Source organism: Raphanus sativus, chromosome 3, assembly GCF_000801105.2.
Source record: "Raphanus sativus cultivar WK10039 chromosome 3, ASM80110v3, whole genome shotgun sequence".
Classification (NCBI taxonomy): domain Eukaryota; kingdom Viridiplantae; phylum Streptophyta; class Magnoliopsida; order Brassicales; family Brassicaceae; genus Raphanus; species Raphanus sativus.
The window spans coordinates 3,355,251-3,372,176 of NC_079513.1; the positions used below are offsets into that span (position 1 = coordinate 3,355,251).

Here is a 16,926-nt window from a genome sequence, read left to right on the forward strand (position 1 = left end):
AATGAAGTTTTTTTTTTTTTTTTTTGTAAAAAGGCTTTCAAATTAAAATAATAAAAACATACAATGTATGGTTGTGATAACCATAAAGTTTGAAAAAGTATGATGAGACATACCTCATATTCAACCAAGCATTAGCTTACATAGGAGAAGACTTATGATTATAAGCTTAATGAAACAAGAAAGAGATGAAACTACTAGGAGGATGGAGGGTAGTTCCCGCGGCCACGACGACCCCTTTTACCCCTTCCTCTTACCGTTTTCCATTCCATATCTTGAAACTTTTGGACTGGTTTTATTGGTCTTCCACCTCGTGACATGTTGAGATTTACCGTAGCATCACTCATATATCCTCTTTCATCATCTTGCTCATTACAAGCAATTTGAGTGACATGAGAACTGCCATGTGCAGAGGAGTATGGAGGGACCAATAAATTGTCCGGTGAAACCGAGTTGGCCTCAAGGACAATAACAGGGGATGGAATTTCTTCCATAATAGTAGCTTTAGTTGGAGCAGATTGAGTGTCCGCTAATGGTGATGAAGTCAAAAGAGAGTTGGAGCCAGTGGCTAAATGTACCTTAGAGTATATGAGGCTGTTTACTGGAGTAGAGAAATCCTTCAGCTCATCACTGGGCTCAATACCACTTCCTTTAGTAGGTTCCAAAGTCTGTTCAGTAAGTTCATCTCGTGTTTCCTCAGCTGAGACCAAACTTGACTCTGAATTTTCAGCTGGTAACTCCAAGTGATCTGATGCAATAGTAGACTGCCCTAGCACTTTTTCCAGTTCAACCTGAGGCTCTTCAGCTGACACATTTTCATGTGTGGGGGTTGTTTCAACATTCAATTGGACAGCCGGTAGGAGACATCTTTTCTCTTTATGAGAAAATGAAGTTGTGTTGTAGTTATTTGTGTAGGTTTACATCAAAGTCCGGATGGTTCAAAATATCATGTTCACTATCTTGCTGAGTAAATCTGATAGCTATTAACAATGACTAGTTCAAAGTTGGAAAATTGATGCTAACTCATCATGCAGTGATTTTTCGTTTGTATTTTCAAAAGTGTTTGAATTTTGTTGGATCTTGTCTACGAAGCCAATTCTGTTGAGTCGTCTTGCATCTAGAATCATTTGTATTCATGTGTGAGATTGTTGGAATTTGTTTTTGACAAAATGGTTAAGACCGTTTTTTGGTAAATTTTCAGGCAAAAACGTTCGTTGGAATAACCGAGTGTTGGGCACTATGAAATAGTGTTTCTACAAGTCAGAATCAGAGTTGGTTGAGTGATGGAAGTCCAAGTGGATTGCTTATAAAATACAAAATGAATAAAATTTATTTTATCCCACATTGAAATTTAATTGAATGTTCACTTCTATATATAACGGAAATTATAAGAAGGTTTAAAAGATTTAAATATATTATGGGATACTAGAAAAAGAGATGTTGAGTTCAAGTTGTGAACTTCGGTCCTGTGGACTTAAAATTGGTAAATGATCTAGTAAAATAAAAAAAAATATTTTGTCTAACTTCATTTTGCTTTTGTTGAAACGTCAACAATACAATATATCTTTTAATTGCCACTAATGACAAAGTAAAGAGTTGATATTTGTAACAACTAAAACTCAAACGTATAAGTAAGAATGAATAAAACATCATTGTCATTACTTTAATATATCTTATTAAAGTAGAAGTAAATTGTTTGAAAACATGGATATCAATACAAAAAGAATATAATATTGTTTGGAAATATGGTTAACAGTATACACTAAAAAAGTAATGAGTTTATGTTATTAAAAAAACTAGAAGTCCATTATGTTACTTTTTATACAAATTTCAAATCAAAACAATAATTTTAAATTGATTTATATCAAAACTTCATTTATCGTATTAAAGTAAAAATAACTTTAAGAATTATTTGGATATATGAATATCAGTACAAAAAAAATTTAATGTTGTTTGGAAACATGTATAACAGTATATTACAAAAATGCAATGAGCTTATGTTATTAATAAAAATACAAGTCTATTACATTATATTAAAAATTAATGGGCTTATATTACTTGATATACATATTTCAAATCAAAATAATAATTTTAAATTAATTTATATCAAATATTCATTCAAAAATATAGATATATTTAAAAATTAATTTTTACTAAAATATTTTTCAATAACCATTAAAAATTTGTTTTTATATATTAAAAAATAAAATATAAAGTCCAATTTTCAAACACCAACTTAAATTATGGTTTTTGTATTTTACATTAATTTTAAAAGTATAATATATGTGATTATTTATAGATAGTATGTATAAAATACTATTAATTATATGATTACTTATATGATGGTACATATATATACGATTAAATATATGATGACACATATATGATATATAATAGTGACTAGGGGTGGACATTCAGATATTCATCCATGTTTATTTCGAGCTTGTTTAGGTTTCGGGTTTTTGAGGTCAAAGATTTTAGCCTCATTCGTATATTTCTAAATTTTAGTTTCGGTTCGGTTCGGATTTTTACGGGTTTAGTTCAGACTCGGATAACCCATTTACATTAGTTTTAAAATTCATTATATATTTTAAAATTTTCAAAATCTATAAACAAAATAATATATTATATATAAATTTGAATAACATATGTTATAGTACCTAAACTTAACATATAAATTGGTTTGGTTTAAATATTTGGATTGAGAAACAATAATTATTTTAAGTATTTTTGGTGTTTTGTTTTGAGTATACTATGACTATTTTAGATATTTAGTTTTGATTATTTTATATATTTTAAAGTATTTAAAACAACTTAAAATACCATATATATTCTGGATGTTTTTATATACATTAAATATATAAATATATAAATTTATTTTTGATGTATTCGGACCCCCGAAATACTTCGGTTCAGATGGATTAGGTTTCAGTTCTATAAATACCAAAATTTTAATATTTTAGATATTTAATTAATTTTGGTTCGTGTTTGGAACTACCTTTTTGACGAATTGGTTCTTTCTTCAGATTCGGATTTTTGCCCAACTCTAAATAGTGACGATAAAACAAATAATAACATATTTTTGAAAAAATATATCCGCGGCATATCAAAGTTAGTTTTCCCTTATTGGCTGACGACTACTAAAAGACCGTATGTATGAGTTAAGTTAGAATTGACTATAAAAATCAAGTTTTCATTACCTCCTTTGGGATATACGGACAGAAACAACAAAATTCTACCATGTTGAATAGTTATTCAGTTTATCATTTTTTTGGTCATCCAAAGATTTAATTCCAACTTAAAGGGTCTCGTACAAGCTAGCCTCAATGGCTAACCTTAGTAGATCCTTAACTTCAAAAGAGCTAAAGCTTTGCACACGTGATCGGGCGTCTTTGGCAAGACCATCCGCACGGACATTTGCAGAGCGAGAAATAAACGTAAAAGCAACAACATTAAAGGTTGGTATCATAGCTTCAATATCATCCAATACTGGGGCAAGAGCCGGCCATTGTTTCTTCTGTTGGATAATATGCACCAGCTGCTGGCAATCAGACTCGAAATGTACCTGAACTAGTCCACGCTTATTCACCTCCTTCATCGCCCAGCATAGACTGTCCGCCTCAGCATGGATTGGAGACTCCGCTTGTGGTCCTTTACACTGTCCCCTTAGTACTTCAGTTTCCTGTTCCAAGACTACGAAGCCCATCCCAGTACCATCGCTATTCTCCGCCCAAGAGGCATCAACTTGACATCGCCAGTAGCTCGTCGCGGTTGGAGCTTCGGTGGGCAGAGCAATAGGCTGTGCGTTCTCTTCCGCTGAGAAGGTTGAGTCTGTTATTTGAGCCATCTTCCAAGCTTCTGCCTCTTGAGAAGCTAGCTGCAGAATTTCTATGGGAGAGGTGTCCTTATTGTTAAAACATTTATTGTTTCTTGCCTTCCATTGATACCACATGATCCATGGAAAGACAGAGGACACTGCCCCTAGATGACCTGGGCTTTTTGAGTATTTTAGTAGCATCTCAACGTTGACAAATAGGGAGGAACACAGGAATATCCCCGGAGAAGACGGAATATCAGACAATGCCCAACCTTGCACAGCCAGAGGGCATTCGAAGAGGACATGATTCACAGTTTCATTTTCGGCTCCACACCTCTGACATGTACTGTCCGTTCCACAGTGTCGTTCTTTCAACTTACTTGCAGATGCTATATAACCTGATAAACATTGCCATAAGAAGTGTTTAATTTTTCTCGACGTTTTGAGTTTCCAACCCTCTTTCTTTAGGCTATTGGTGCTTGGCTCCATCACTTTCCTTGCCACAGAGTTGCGTCTCTGTTCTACAGCCACCTTATATCCTGTCCGTACTGTATAGCTACCCGACTTGGAATGCTACTAGATGTAGCTATCTCTACGACCCGTGCGGCTGATTCTCATGGCCAAAATACGATGGGTATCTTTGGCTGCAATGAAACTGTTTACAAGCTCCACATTCCATGTTTTGGTCTCGAAGTCGATAAGGTGATGAACCTTCAAGTCAGGGTCATAAGGCTGTCTCCTCGGCATTGCTGGTCTAGCAGGTTCTGTTCTAATCCAGACATCCTCCCACACTTTAGTTTCTGCACCTGTGCCGATCGATCTTGTAATGGACTTATCAAGAATGTGTCTTGATTCCATTAAGCTGCTCCATCCATAAGAAGGATTGTTTAGTTTTCCAGTGATCAAAGGATTTGAATGGCGATAGTATCGTCCCTTTAGTACTCGGGCAAGCAGGGAATCCGGGAAAATGAGCAGACGCCATACTTGCTTTACTAGCAATGCGATGTTAAAGTCATTAAAATCCCGAACACCTAAACCTCCTTCGTCTTGTGGGACACAGATCTTATCCCACGCCACCCAGTGAATTCCTTTATTATTATTACTACTTTTGCTCCACCAGTATCGTGCCACTGCGGCGGAAAGCTTTTTGCAAGTATCCTGGGGCAATTGGTAGCATGACATAACATACGTCGGGACAGCTTGAGCCACTGATTTTATTTGAACTTCCCTGCCTCCTTTAGAAAGAAGCCTCACAGACCACGAGTTAATTCTTCCGTTCAGTCTCTCCTGCACAAAAGAGAAGACTTGCTTCTTTGATCCACAAATCTTTTCAGGCATACCCAAATACATTCCCATGCCACCTTCTTTTGTAATGCCAAGTGATCTTTTCAGATCGTTTTTTGTGGACGCTATGACCTTAGAACCGAACAGAACTGAAGATATTAGATTATTCAGTTTTTGTCCTGAGGCGTTCCCATAGACGTCGATGATTCGAACCAGTTCTTCGCATTGAGATTGCTTTGCTTTGCAGAAGAAGAGGTTGTCGTCGGCAAAAAGAAGGTGAGAGATTGGTGGGCATTCCTTGGCGATTTTGATCCCAGTGATGGATTTGTCTATCTTCGCTTGCTTAATGTGGGATATCAGAACTTCTGTGCATAGTATAATCAAGAAAGGCGAGAATGGATCGCCTTGCCGTAGTCCTCTCGTAGGCACAATGTTCCCTTTAGCTTCTCCATTTATCAACACCTGGTACGAGACAGATGAAATGCATTTCATGATCAAAGCCACCCATTGAACGTCAAATTCAAACTTCAGCAGTAAAGCTTCTAAGAAGCTCCACTCCACTCGATCGTATGCATTGCTCATATCCATTATAATAGCCACAAATTTACTCGTGCAGCTCTAGTTGGTCCTAAGGGCGTGAAACATCTCTTGTGCTATTAGGATATTATATGCGTTTCTGAGATTATCTTCGGTAGGATGCGCTTGAGCCTTGTCGATAGGATCTTAGAAATTATCTTGTATCCTACGTTTCAAAGGCTGATTGGTCGGAACTCCGTCACCGATTCCGGTCTATCTGTCTTTGGGATTAAGAAAATATTCGTCTGGTTAAGCCTTTCATCGAAATCTCCAGTTTCAAAGAAGGCTTGTACCATGGCGCACACATCACTTCCTATATCGCTCCAGAATCGTTGATAGAAGAGGCTAGTCATACCATCTGGTCCCGGGGATTTCTCAGGATTTATAGCGAAAGTTGCCTCTTTGATCTCCTCATTAGGAGGGATTTTTAATAAGCACTGATTCATATCCTCATTAACTGACGCGGTAATAAACCGGATTGTGTCTTCTATTGTGTCTGGATTCAACGATTTAAAGAGCTCCTGAAAGTACTCCGACGCCACTGCCTCTATCCCGGCTTCGGTGTGAACCCAATCTCCCATCGAGTTCTTAAGTCTAGTGATCCTGTTACGTGCACGTAGTTGCTTTGTTTTTGCATGAAAATATCTCGTGTTCCGGTATCCTCCCCGAAGCCATAGGATTCTACTCTTTTGTTTCCAATAAAGCTCCTCTTCCCTAAATGCCGCACATAACTTAAACTTTAGCTCAAGATCCTCTTCCGTGGAGAGAAGATCATCGTTTTGCGCATCATCTATTTGTTTCTTTAGCTTTTCAATGAGCTTTGCATTGTTGGTCGGATTCCGCCGTTCCCACCTAGAAATGGACTGTCTCGCTTTACTGATCTTGTCTTACAGGTCCAGCGTTGGATCAGTTCAAAAATTCACCCATTCCTCACGAATTTTCTCAGTGAACCCTTCCTTGGTAAGCCAATTCCGATTGAACTTGAAATTTCTTTTATTTTGGCGGTCCTGAGCTTGAAACCTTGCCAAGATTGGTCTGTGGTCGGATCCCCATCGCAACAAATACTCCACAAAAGTGTGGTGAAAAATATTATGCCAATCTTTGTTACCAACTGCTCTATCTAAGCGACATTGGACTCGTCCAGCTCTTGTTCTTCCTGCCCATGATAGAGAGTTTCCTACAGATGGAAATTCAATCATTCCACATCTCGCAAGCATATTTTTAAAAGGCAAGAAAGAAGCATCCGATCGTTTTTTGCCTCCTTTCTTCTCCAGGTTACTAGTAATCTCATTAAAATCTTCCATTAGGAGCCACGCTCCATCTCTGTTTGCACTGATTCATAACAGCCTCTCCCACACGTTTTCTCGGTATTCAATCACCGGATCTCCATACACGAAGGTAATTTAAACCTTGTGTCCTTCCATCTGTGCGTCTATATCAATCATACGATTGTTAGAGAAATTATAACCAGCATCCATATAAAACAAAGCTAGTCCACCACTTCGCCCAACAGAGTCGACGGTGAAAAAATGATCATAACCAAATTCAATCATAAAGTTTTGCAAAAAATAAAAAATTGTTTTTTTGTTTCAGAAAAAAAAAAGAAAAGTAGGATGAAAGCAGCGATGCAACTCCCGTAAGTGTTGCTTAGTCAAGTAAGCTTCGGCCCCTTGACAATTCCATGCGATGACACTCATATATCTTTACTGGGTGGTTTCTGGGACACCACTGAACCTGGAAAAGACACTTGTTTTCCACTTTTCAAAGCGGAAGGGAACACCTCAGAACGAGGGAATTTCTTTGGAGCTTGGCGTTTAGCCGGAATAGAGCGAGGCGGCTTCGTCGCCTTATTCAGTTTATCATTTGAGTATGAAAGTACGCCACATAAATAATTTCGTCAAATTCTGTTTTTTTGTTCTTTTAGTGAAGGTAAACGGAAACATATACAGTTGTATTTTTTGAATTTAAACGCTATAAAACATTAGGCGTTTAAAAAATGTAAAGAAAAATATTAATCATTTCAACTCTACAATTATTCTTCATCAATTGATTTCGACATTGTAATTTTAATTTATGTTTTTATGATTATTACAAATATATGTTGTAGCTATTGTAGTAAAATAAAATATCTACAAATTTTGCTTCAAAATCTGAAGTCTCGTTAGAACCTCACTGTCAATAATATTTTTTACTTGGTTAGAAAGTCAATTTTTATAAGGTCAAGCATATCATGTGTTGGAGGCACGACTGATATTTTTCATTCACTATATTGTCACTAGGGACTAAAGCCGGAACAAATCAACAAAGGCAGACAAACAAACGTCGAACTTTTCTTGTGTTGTGGGTTGCTAACAAGTTGTGTATCAAAGAATGTTAAGTTGTATTTCATCGAACATAACGTTTAGTAAGTAGTTTATATATTGGTAAACCTAGTAGGGCAAGGATATATTCTTATTTCTTTTTTTTTTTTTTTTTTTTATATTCTTATTTCATGTTTATCTAATTAGTAAGTATCACATATTCCAATACACCCTCCCTCAAGTTGTAGCATATAAGTTAGTTATGGCCAACTTGAAAATGAAATTTTCAAACTCCTTGGCCCCAATGCTTTTCTAAAATATCAATAGTTGTGCTCAAGTCAACGTCCCCTTCCTCTATATATAGTTCATGGTTTGGGTCTGAATCTTTATCTCAAAGGGTCTCACTAAACTTTTCTTTGCTCAAGATTAGATCCAACTACGTCTTTTTTTTCTTTTCGTTTTTAAACCAAGACTAATGTCAATGGAAGGGTCAAGTACCTGGAGCTCTGTGAGGGGGGAACTGTTACACGGTAACTTAGAAATTTGTGTTAAGGAGGCTAAAAATCTTCCTAACATGGATCGGTTCCGGATGTATAAGAGGAACAGTACAAGTGATCCGTTCGTGAGTGTCTCTATCGCAGGTGCAAAGATCGGCACAACTTTTGTGATCGACAACAATGAGAATCCTCTGTGGATGCAGCATTTCTATGTACCGGTGGCTCATACTGCTATGGAGGTTAAGTTTGTGGTAAAAGACAGTGACAAATTTGGAGCCAAGTTCATAGGAGAAGTTGGAATCCCAACCGAGGAGTTGTGTTCAGGGAATAAGATCGAAGGGTTGTTTCCGATACTTAACAGTAGTGGGAAGCCATGTAAAAAGGGTGCTGTGTTGAGTTTGTCTATTCAATACACTCCAGTTGAAATGATGAAAGTTTACCAAATGGGTGTTGGTAATGAGTGCGGAGGAGTTCCGGGTACATACTTCCCTTTGAGAAAAGGCGGTAGGGTTACTCTATATCAAGATGCTCATGTTGAAGACGGGACACTTCCGAGTGTAGATCTCGATGGTGGGATCCAGTATATACATGGAAAGTGCTGGGAAGATATGGCTGATGCAATTAGACAGGCGAGGAGGTTGATTTATATCACAGGTTGGTCAGTTTACCATCCGGTTAGGCTGGTTCGTCGCAATAATGATCCGACCGATGGTACATTAGGGGATTTGCTTAAAGCAAGATCTAAAGAAGGTGTTAGAGTTTTGCTATTGGTGTGGAATGATCCATCTTCATGGAGCTTACCAAAGTACATAAAAGTAAGTGCCTAACTCTTATAAACTATTGAGGAAAAAAAAGCCGTTCTCTATAATATGAAGCAACAATAGGTTTTGTTGTTTTTAACGTTGTTGTATGCTCGCAGCAAGGAGTTATGAACACAAGCGATGAGGAGACTCGTCATTTTTTCAAGAACTCGTCGGTGCAAGTGATTATTTGTCCTAGATCTGGTGGGGAAGGTCACCACAGCTTCGTAAAAAAAATGTAAGATGCTCAATGATTACTGCATCAATTCTTAAACTCTTGTATGTATACTTTAATCATATGAACCTCATTGTGATGACCAGGAGGTTGAAACTATCTACACACATCATCAAAAAACTGTGATCGTAGATGCTGATGCAGGTCAGGGCCGAAGAAAGATCGTAGGGTTTGTTGGAGGGCTAGACATGTGCAACGGACGTTTTGATACTCCTAACCATCCTCTCTTTACGACATTGAAGACACTCCATAAAGATGACGTCCATAGCCCAAATTTTGTGGTAACCATTTTTGGAGTTTAGATACTACTGTTCTTCAACTGCTTTTGTTTTTTTTTTCTTTTTTAAACGAAAATAATCTTTTAATTATTCATATTAGCCTAATGCTGATGGACCAAGACAACCGTGGCATGATCTACACAGCAAAATTGATGGTCCAGCTGCATATGACCTGCTTATTAATTTTGAACAACGCTGGGAAAAAGCTTTAAAGAAACAGCACAAAATTTGGAAACATCGGTCCTGTTCTGATGATGCTTTGCTCAAGATTAACATGATACCTGAAATCATGGGACTATCAGAAGTTTCTTCTACTAATGATAGTGATCCAGAGTCTTGGCATGTTCAGGTAATTAAGAAATGTGATGCATTATAGTCATATGTGGTGGTGACAACAGGATTAATCAGAAATATGATGCATTTAAATAATTGCATTTCTTTAGGTTTTCCGTTCAATTGATTCAACCTCAGTAAAAGGATTTCCAAAGGACCCAAAGGAGGATAGTGGAAGGGTAAGGACAACTCTGATTCATTTCCCGTCTTAACCTTGTCAGTCACCAACAATGTTACTACACAAAATATATACTGATTATAAATATGTGAACAGAATCTTCGATGTGGGAAGAATATACTCATAGACGTGAGCATACACACGGCTTATGTTAAGGCCATAAGATCTGCTCAGCATTTCATTTACATTGAAAACCAATATTTTTTTGGATCATCATTCAACTGGGGTTCACATAAGGACCTCGGTAAGAAAATTCTAAGCTTTTACAGGCAATTTAGTCAATGCATGCAATAATATATAACAAAGAGTTTCTTGAAAAGCAGGTGCTAATAATCTAATCCCTATGGAAATCGCGCTTAAGATTGCTAGTAAGATTAGAGCTAGGGAGAAGTTTGCTGCTTATATTGTCATTCCAATGTGGCCAGAAGGTGATCCAACACATATGTTTTTGCAGAGCATTCTATACTGGCAGGTAAATAGTTTTTCCAAAATTTGCTAAATATTATTTGACTTGAACAACAATCTGGCATCCTTTAATACTGAAATCTTTTCATCATCTATGCAGTATAAAACCATGCAAATGATGTATCAAACTATCTACACGGCACTTGTGGAAGCTGAACTTGATGATCAATATGAGCCACAAGACTATTTGAACTTTTTCTGTCTTGGAACCAGAGAGGCTGCTGATGTAACAGTTAGCAAACATAGTTCTCGGAATCAACCTACGAAAAATGTAAAGCCAAATGCCGCACAGGTATATAGATATGTGTGTGTGTTCATGACGCTTGTTGAAATCTTAGCTTTAACTAATGACATTTTTTTCTCATTAAAACAACGAAATAATCCAGGTACAAGCTTTAAAGAGTCGAAGATTCATGATATATGTGCATTCCAAAGGTATGGTTGTGGACGACGAGTTTGTCTTAATTGGTTCTGCGAATATCAACCAACGATCCTTAGAAGGAACTAGAGACACTGAAATCGCCATGGGAGGGTATCAACTACACCATTCATGGGCTAAGAAAGGCTCTCGTCCACGTGGTCAGGTAATAAATCTTTCAAAGAGTTTTCAATTAGAGTTTCTTTCTTTGGCTTCTTGAGTTGGTCTGCAAGATATATTGCATGATCTCTATAATAACTCTTATATTTATCTCTTCTAAAACATGGTTTCGTTGCATATTACCCCATTTCTTGCAGATCTTTGGATATAGAATGTCGCTGTGGGCAGAACATCTAGGGTTTCTAGAGCAAGGTTTTGAGGAGCCAGAGAACATGGAATGTGTGAGACGAGTTAGGCATTTGAGTGAGCTCAACTGGAGACAGTATGCAGCAGAGAAAGTCACAGTGATGACAAGTCATCTTCTAAAGTATCCAGTTCAAGTCGATAGAACAGGCAAAGTAAGTTATCTTCCTGGATGCAAGACATTCCACGATGTTGGTGGCAAGATCATAGGGCACGTTTTATGGGCTGGAATGAAACCTCATCATCTGGAAATTACCTTGTAGTGCCAAAATATGATCTAATATAAACGTGGGGTTTCTGAATTTATGAGCTGTAAATTGTGTTCATTACAATGTTACTGTCTTTTCAGTTGATTTGTCAATTTTTTTTTCAAAATAGCATTCACACACTTACCTGTGAAAGAATATTTTCTAGAAAATAATTGACACACTATCATCTTCTTATATTTGTAAATGAACAGTTGCTGTCATATTTCTGACGTACTGAACACGTAAGCGGGATTGAAGTTTTTAAAATATAAATTTCAGTTTAATGGTTAGATATGCCACTTAAATTATATTAAGGTTTGAAGTGTAATTAGGTGGCAGTTTATAAAATTTTACTAGATTTTGATCTGACTTTTAAAGCACATAATTATCATATGGTTGACAAAAAAATTGTTCAACTGAAAACCATAATTTCATATAAATTATATATTTTAATTATTTTTATATAATATATTTAATTTTGTAAATATGATCTAGTATAGTAAAAGTTAAAGTTTTTTTTTTAAGTTAAAGTTTTAGGCATGCTAATTTTGGGTCTTGAAAAATTTTGACCTTCACTATAGTAAAATATATATTTTAGTCATATTAGATTTAACCTGTATTAAAGTGCATAATCATTATTAAAAGTTATTGTATTTTATTTTAATAACCATATTTTAACTCGTCCTCACATTGGTAAAAATTCATTTTAATGTTTCTGTAACATAAATGAGTTAATATATTCGTTCAACATATCTTGTATTTTTATTATATTTTCATCCTTGATAAGAACAATCCAAAAAAACTACAACCGTAAAAATATATAGCCATAGTTGTAAAATTTGAAAATATATCAACTATTTTATTTTTGTATAAATATGTTATTTAATTTATTAATTTAAGATGTTAGTTTTTTAAAGTTTCACATCTCTTAAGACATATTTTTATAAGAGAAGACATTATTCGTTTTGTTAGAGAATATTAATTAAATTTTGGTATCAAATAATATAAAATAGTAACTAAATCTTGAAATTTAAGATATTAATTGTTTTGGTATCTCATGATATTATCCGATCTAACCTAAATCTCACCAATGATTACTTATATAGGCAATATTAAAACCTAATATGGGTGTAATATATACAACTTTTTCCACAAGTGGACAAGGTTTTGAATGGTATGCAGATAAAAAAACACGTAGATCAAATAGAAAATACAAAATCAAACAGAAACAAATGAAAATCAAACAGATCATGAAGAACAAATACATACTTAACTGATAAAAATAGTTTATCGAATTAGCATATTTTCCTAAATGTTAAAAATAAATTTTTAAGTTAGATGTCTAAAACAAAAGTATAAATTCTTATATATAAAAAATATTTTTTATTATTTTAATAAATAGAAGTAAAATTTAAGCATTATATAAAAGATAAATATAATTATAACATAAAATGATACTGATTTTTTTTTTAATTTTTGCTCATATTGTATTTGCAATAGTTTCTCTAATATATGCCGTAAGATTTCTTGGTCCAAGGCGCAAAATGCAGTTTCACAGGCTCGGGTGATTGAACTTTAAATATCTCTTGAAGTTGAGCTATCTCGATCTGATCCGGGTCAAGCCAGCATTGACGACCTAAAAGCCAAGCTTGGAGTATGCTATGAGGAGGAAGAATAATTCTGGTGACAACAAATCCGAATCCAATGTCTAAATGGCGGTGACCGCAACTCAAGCTTCTTCCACGCAGTTACTAAGGGAAGAAGAGCACAAAACATATTATCAGTGATAGAAAACTCTACAGGAGAAGCGTTCTATAAGGAAGAACAGATAGTTCACACTATAGCCGAGTATTATAGGGATATCTTTGCCTCCTCCTCATCGGGTTAACTCTAAGTTGTCCAGGAAGCTATAACCCCCAAAGTTACTCCGGAGATGAACGAGCTCCTGATTGCTTTGCCTTCTGATCAGGAGATTAGTGCTGAGGTCTTTGCAATCCATACCGATAAAGCTCCGGGTCCGGATGGATTCTCCGCAGGCTTCTACCAAAGTTTTTGGGATATAATAGGGGATGATGTGACTACGGACATCCGAGCCTTCTTTGCGAATGGCTCCCTCAGCAGCCAACAAAATGAAACTCATGTCCGACTCATCCCGAAAGGTCTCCGTCCAAAATGGGTGGCGGATTACCGCCCAATCAATTTGTGCAACACTTACTACAAGATTATCGCCAAGATCTTTACGAAGAGATTACAACCCATTCTGGGTAGTCTTATCTCCCACCACCAGTCGGCCTTCGTCCCTAACAGAGCAATCTCGGACAATGTCTTGATCACTCACGAGATCCTTCACTATCTGCGCACCTCGGGAGCTTGTGTTCGCTGCTCGATGGCTATCAAAACGAACATAAGCAAGGCGTATGATCAGATCGAATAGGATTTCCTTCGTGAAGTGTTATCGAGGTTTGGCTTTCACGCTACTTGGATTGGATGGATACTGGACTGTGTCTCCTCTGTCTCTTACTCTTTCCTCATCAATGGAGCTCACCTAGGATCTGTACTACCGACGAGAGGACCCCGCCAGGGTAATCCTCTGTCCCCATATCTTTTTATTCTGTGCACGGAGGTTCTATCGGGTCTCTGCCTCCAAGCACAAGCCAATGGAACGCTGCAAGGAGTCAAAGTGGCTCGGAATTATCCCCCGCTAAACCACCTCCTTTTTGCGGATGATACTATGTTCTTCTGTCGATAAATGTGACCAGCTGTTCTACCTTCCTGTCGATACTGGCTGATATGAAAAGTCCTCGGGTCAATGCATCAACAAGGCGAAGTCCTCTATTACATTCTCGACAAATACTAGACCGGAAGTGAAAGATAGAGTCTGAATATCTCAAACGACGGATGCATAGGAAAGTATCTTGGCCTCTCGAAACATTTTGGCCGGAAAAAGAGAGATATCTTTGCTAGTATTGTGGATAGGATTCGGCAATGAGTCCACAGCTGGTCCTCTCGATACCTCTCAAGCCCTGGAAAACTGTTCATGCTCAAAATGGTCTTGGCTGCCATGCCATCATATGCAATGTCATGCTTCAAACTCCCGAAATCTCTCTGTAAGTAAATCCAATCAGCGATGACGAGATTCTGGTGGACTTAACTTCGGTAGTCCGAAATCTTTGTTGGGTCGCCTGGGATAAATTAACTCTCCCAAAATCGGTGGGACTCTTGGGGATTAGGGATATCGAAACCCTTAATGATGCACTCTTGGCTAAACTCACTTGGAGTCTAATCACAAACCCATCTTCTCTTCTGGGCCAGACACTTTTAGGCAAGTACTACTCCTCCCTCAGCATTTTAGATTGTCCCATCTCAAGCTCTGCATCCCACGGTTGGCGTGGAATCATGACAGGCAGGGAGGTTCTCAAACTCGGGCTTGGTTGGATGATTGGGGACGGTAAAAGTGTGTGTTTGGAAGTAACCATGCATATCTCCTTTGCAACCTCTATGCCCAACTGGACTACCGGCTAGCTTCAACGAGAACCTAAGAGTCATCGATCTAATTTCTCCAACCTCATTAGACTGGGATGTCTCTGCAATCCGCCTTCACCTGCCTCATTATGAGGAAATTATCAGAGCTCTGGTGCCTAGTCAGCGGGCCATGGCTGATAGCTTTCATTGGTTCCCAGAGAAGAGAGGTATCTACTCTACTAAATCAGGATATGCCCTAGCTAAACTTCATGCTGCCGAACCTGCTCATACCATGTTCTCCTCGAAGCATAATGTGTGGAATTGCAGTGCTCACCTAAAATTAACCACTTCCTTTGGAAAGCTAGTAGTTGAGCACTTCTGGTTGGATCTGCTCTATCACGCAGAGGTATGATGACAAATACTAGCTGTAAGAGATGTGGGGAACTGGAAACTGAAGCTCACGTACTGCTACAATGCCTCTTTGCCGCCAAAGTTTGGGATCTAATTTTGGCTCTTTGTAAACCGGTTGTGTCCATCAACTCTACCCATCTTCTTCTCCAATTGTGCTCGAAAATGGTAAAACTCCCTCCAACAGGTCTCAATGCTCCTCTCCTTCCATGGGTCCTATGGAATCTCTGGACAAGTCGAAACCAACTCTTCTTTGAGGATAAAAAATTCATAGAACAGGAAGTGGTGGCTAAAGCAGTGAGAGATGCCCGAGCCTGGGCAAATGCTCAACTCCCTCACAAACTCCAAGTACCACCCCACACACTTATGCCTACATGTCGATCTCGTGCTCTTCCACAACCTTCAACAGTGAGGTGCTACTCCGACGTGGCCTGTCAGGAGAGCAGTGGAAACAGCGGATTTGGGTGGATCTTCAAAACTCTGGCAGGAGCTGATGTTTCCTTTGGAACTTCGCCTCAACGCTTTGTAGCTTCTGCTATTGCAGCTGAAGCTCTAGCGATAAAATCTGCACTGTTAGATGCAGCATATGCTAGGTACCGCGATCTTGAAGTCTTCTCGGATTGCAAAGGCCTTGTTTCCCTGATCGATTCCAATGATACCTCGGCGACTTTGAAGAGTCTCCTCTACGACATCTCGATGTTGAGTCAGACCTTCTGATCTATCTCTCTCTTATGTTTCCCGTTTAAACAATGTTGTTGTTGATAACCTTGCTAAGGCAGCTCTTGCTTCTCTTTGTAATTCCTCCTCCATGGAGTAACTCTGTTTTTTTTTTGTTTTTATGAAATTAAGGTTTGCCCAAAAACAAATGCCATAAGATTTCTTTGTCCAATTTATGATTCTTCCAAATCATTTTGTTCAACCATGGAACTAGTATTTCCAATCTTTATATGTGTCATGTATCAGCTAAATATTCATCATAAAATTTTGAAACTTTAACAAAATTATGTAATCTCATTGTCCCTTTTACCACTCTTTTTCGAACATGCATATCATATCTCGAAAAATCACAAAAATCTTCAATATTTTTTCGAAGCTGCAAATGTCTTTTTAATAATAGAACACAAAGATGTATGATACCGATTAAATAACTTTTGTTTGTTTTTGGGAGGATGACCACTTTTGAATTGTGACATATGATATCTAACAACCTCATTTAGTGAAGAACTACCGAGAGCCAAAAAAATTTGTTTTATATGGATAGTAAGAG

General features: G+C 37.3%; 1 protein-coding gene across 4 annotated transcripts; it reads left to right on the forward strand.

Moving 5' to 3' along the window:
- The first annotated feature begins 8,317 nt into the window (after positions 1-8,317).
- On the forward strand, positions 8,318-11,828 carry LOC108846210 (phospholipase D gamma 1-like). 4 transcript variants are annotated; one of them, XM_057005109.1, is made up of 11 exons: positions 8,318-8,855; positions 8,940-9,286; positions 9,391-9,507; positions 9,590-9,787; positions 9,885-10,133; positions 10,228-10,296; positions 10,392-10,539; positions 10,619-10,767; positions 10,861-11,052; positions 11,147-11,344; positions 11,496-11,828. In XM_057005109.1, the coding sequence occupies exons 1-11, from the start codon at positions 8,450-8,452 to the stop codon at positions 11,802-11,804; spliced, it is 2,382 nt and encodes a 793-aa protein (XP_056861089.1). In that variant the 5' UTR covers positions 8,318-8,449; the 3' UTR covers positions 11,805-11,828. The 4 variants fall into 4 exon arrangements, with proteins under 4 accessions (XP_056861089.1, XP_056861087.1, XP_056861088.1 ...); XM_057005107.1 differs by having other exon boundaries at positions 8,318-9,286; XM_057005108.1 differs by having other exon boundaries at positions 8,318-9,286; positions 10,861-11,031.
- The last annotated feature ends 5,098 nt before the right edge of the window (positions 11,829-16,926 follow it).

Excerpts from the sequence above, each read along its gene's own strand:
- LOC108846210 (XM_057005107.1), top strand. The coding sequence starts at position 8,450 with ATGTCAATGGAAGGGTCAAGTACCTGGAGCTCTGTGAGGGGGGAACTG. Across the intron at positions 10,134-10,227 it reads CAGAGTCTTGGCATGTTCAG|GTTTTCCGTTCAATTGATTC; the intron begins GTAATTAAGAAA and ends GCATTTCTTTAG. Across the intron at positions 10,768-10,860 it reads AGAGCATTCTATACTGGCAG|TATAAAACCATGCAAATGAT; the intron begins GTAAATAGTTTT and ends TCATCTATGCAG.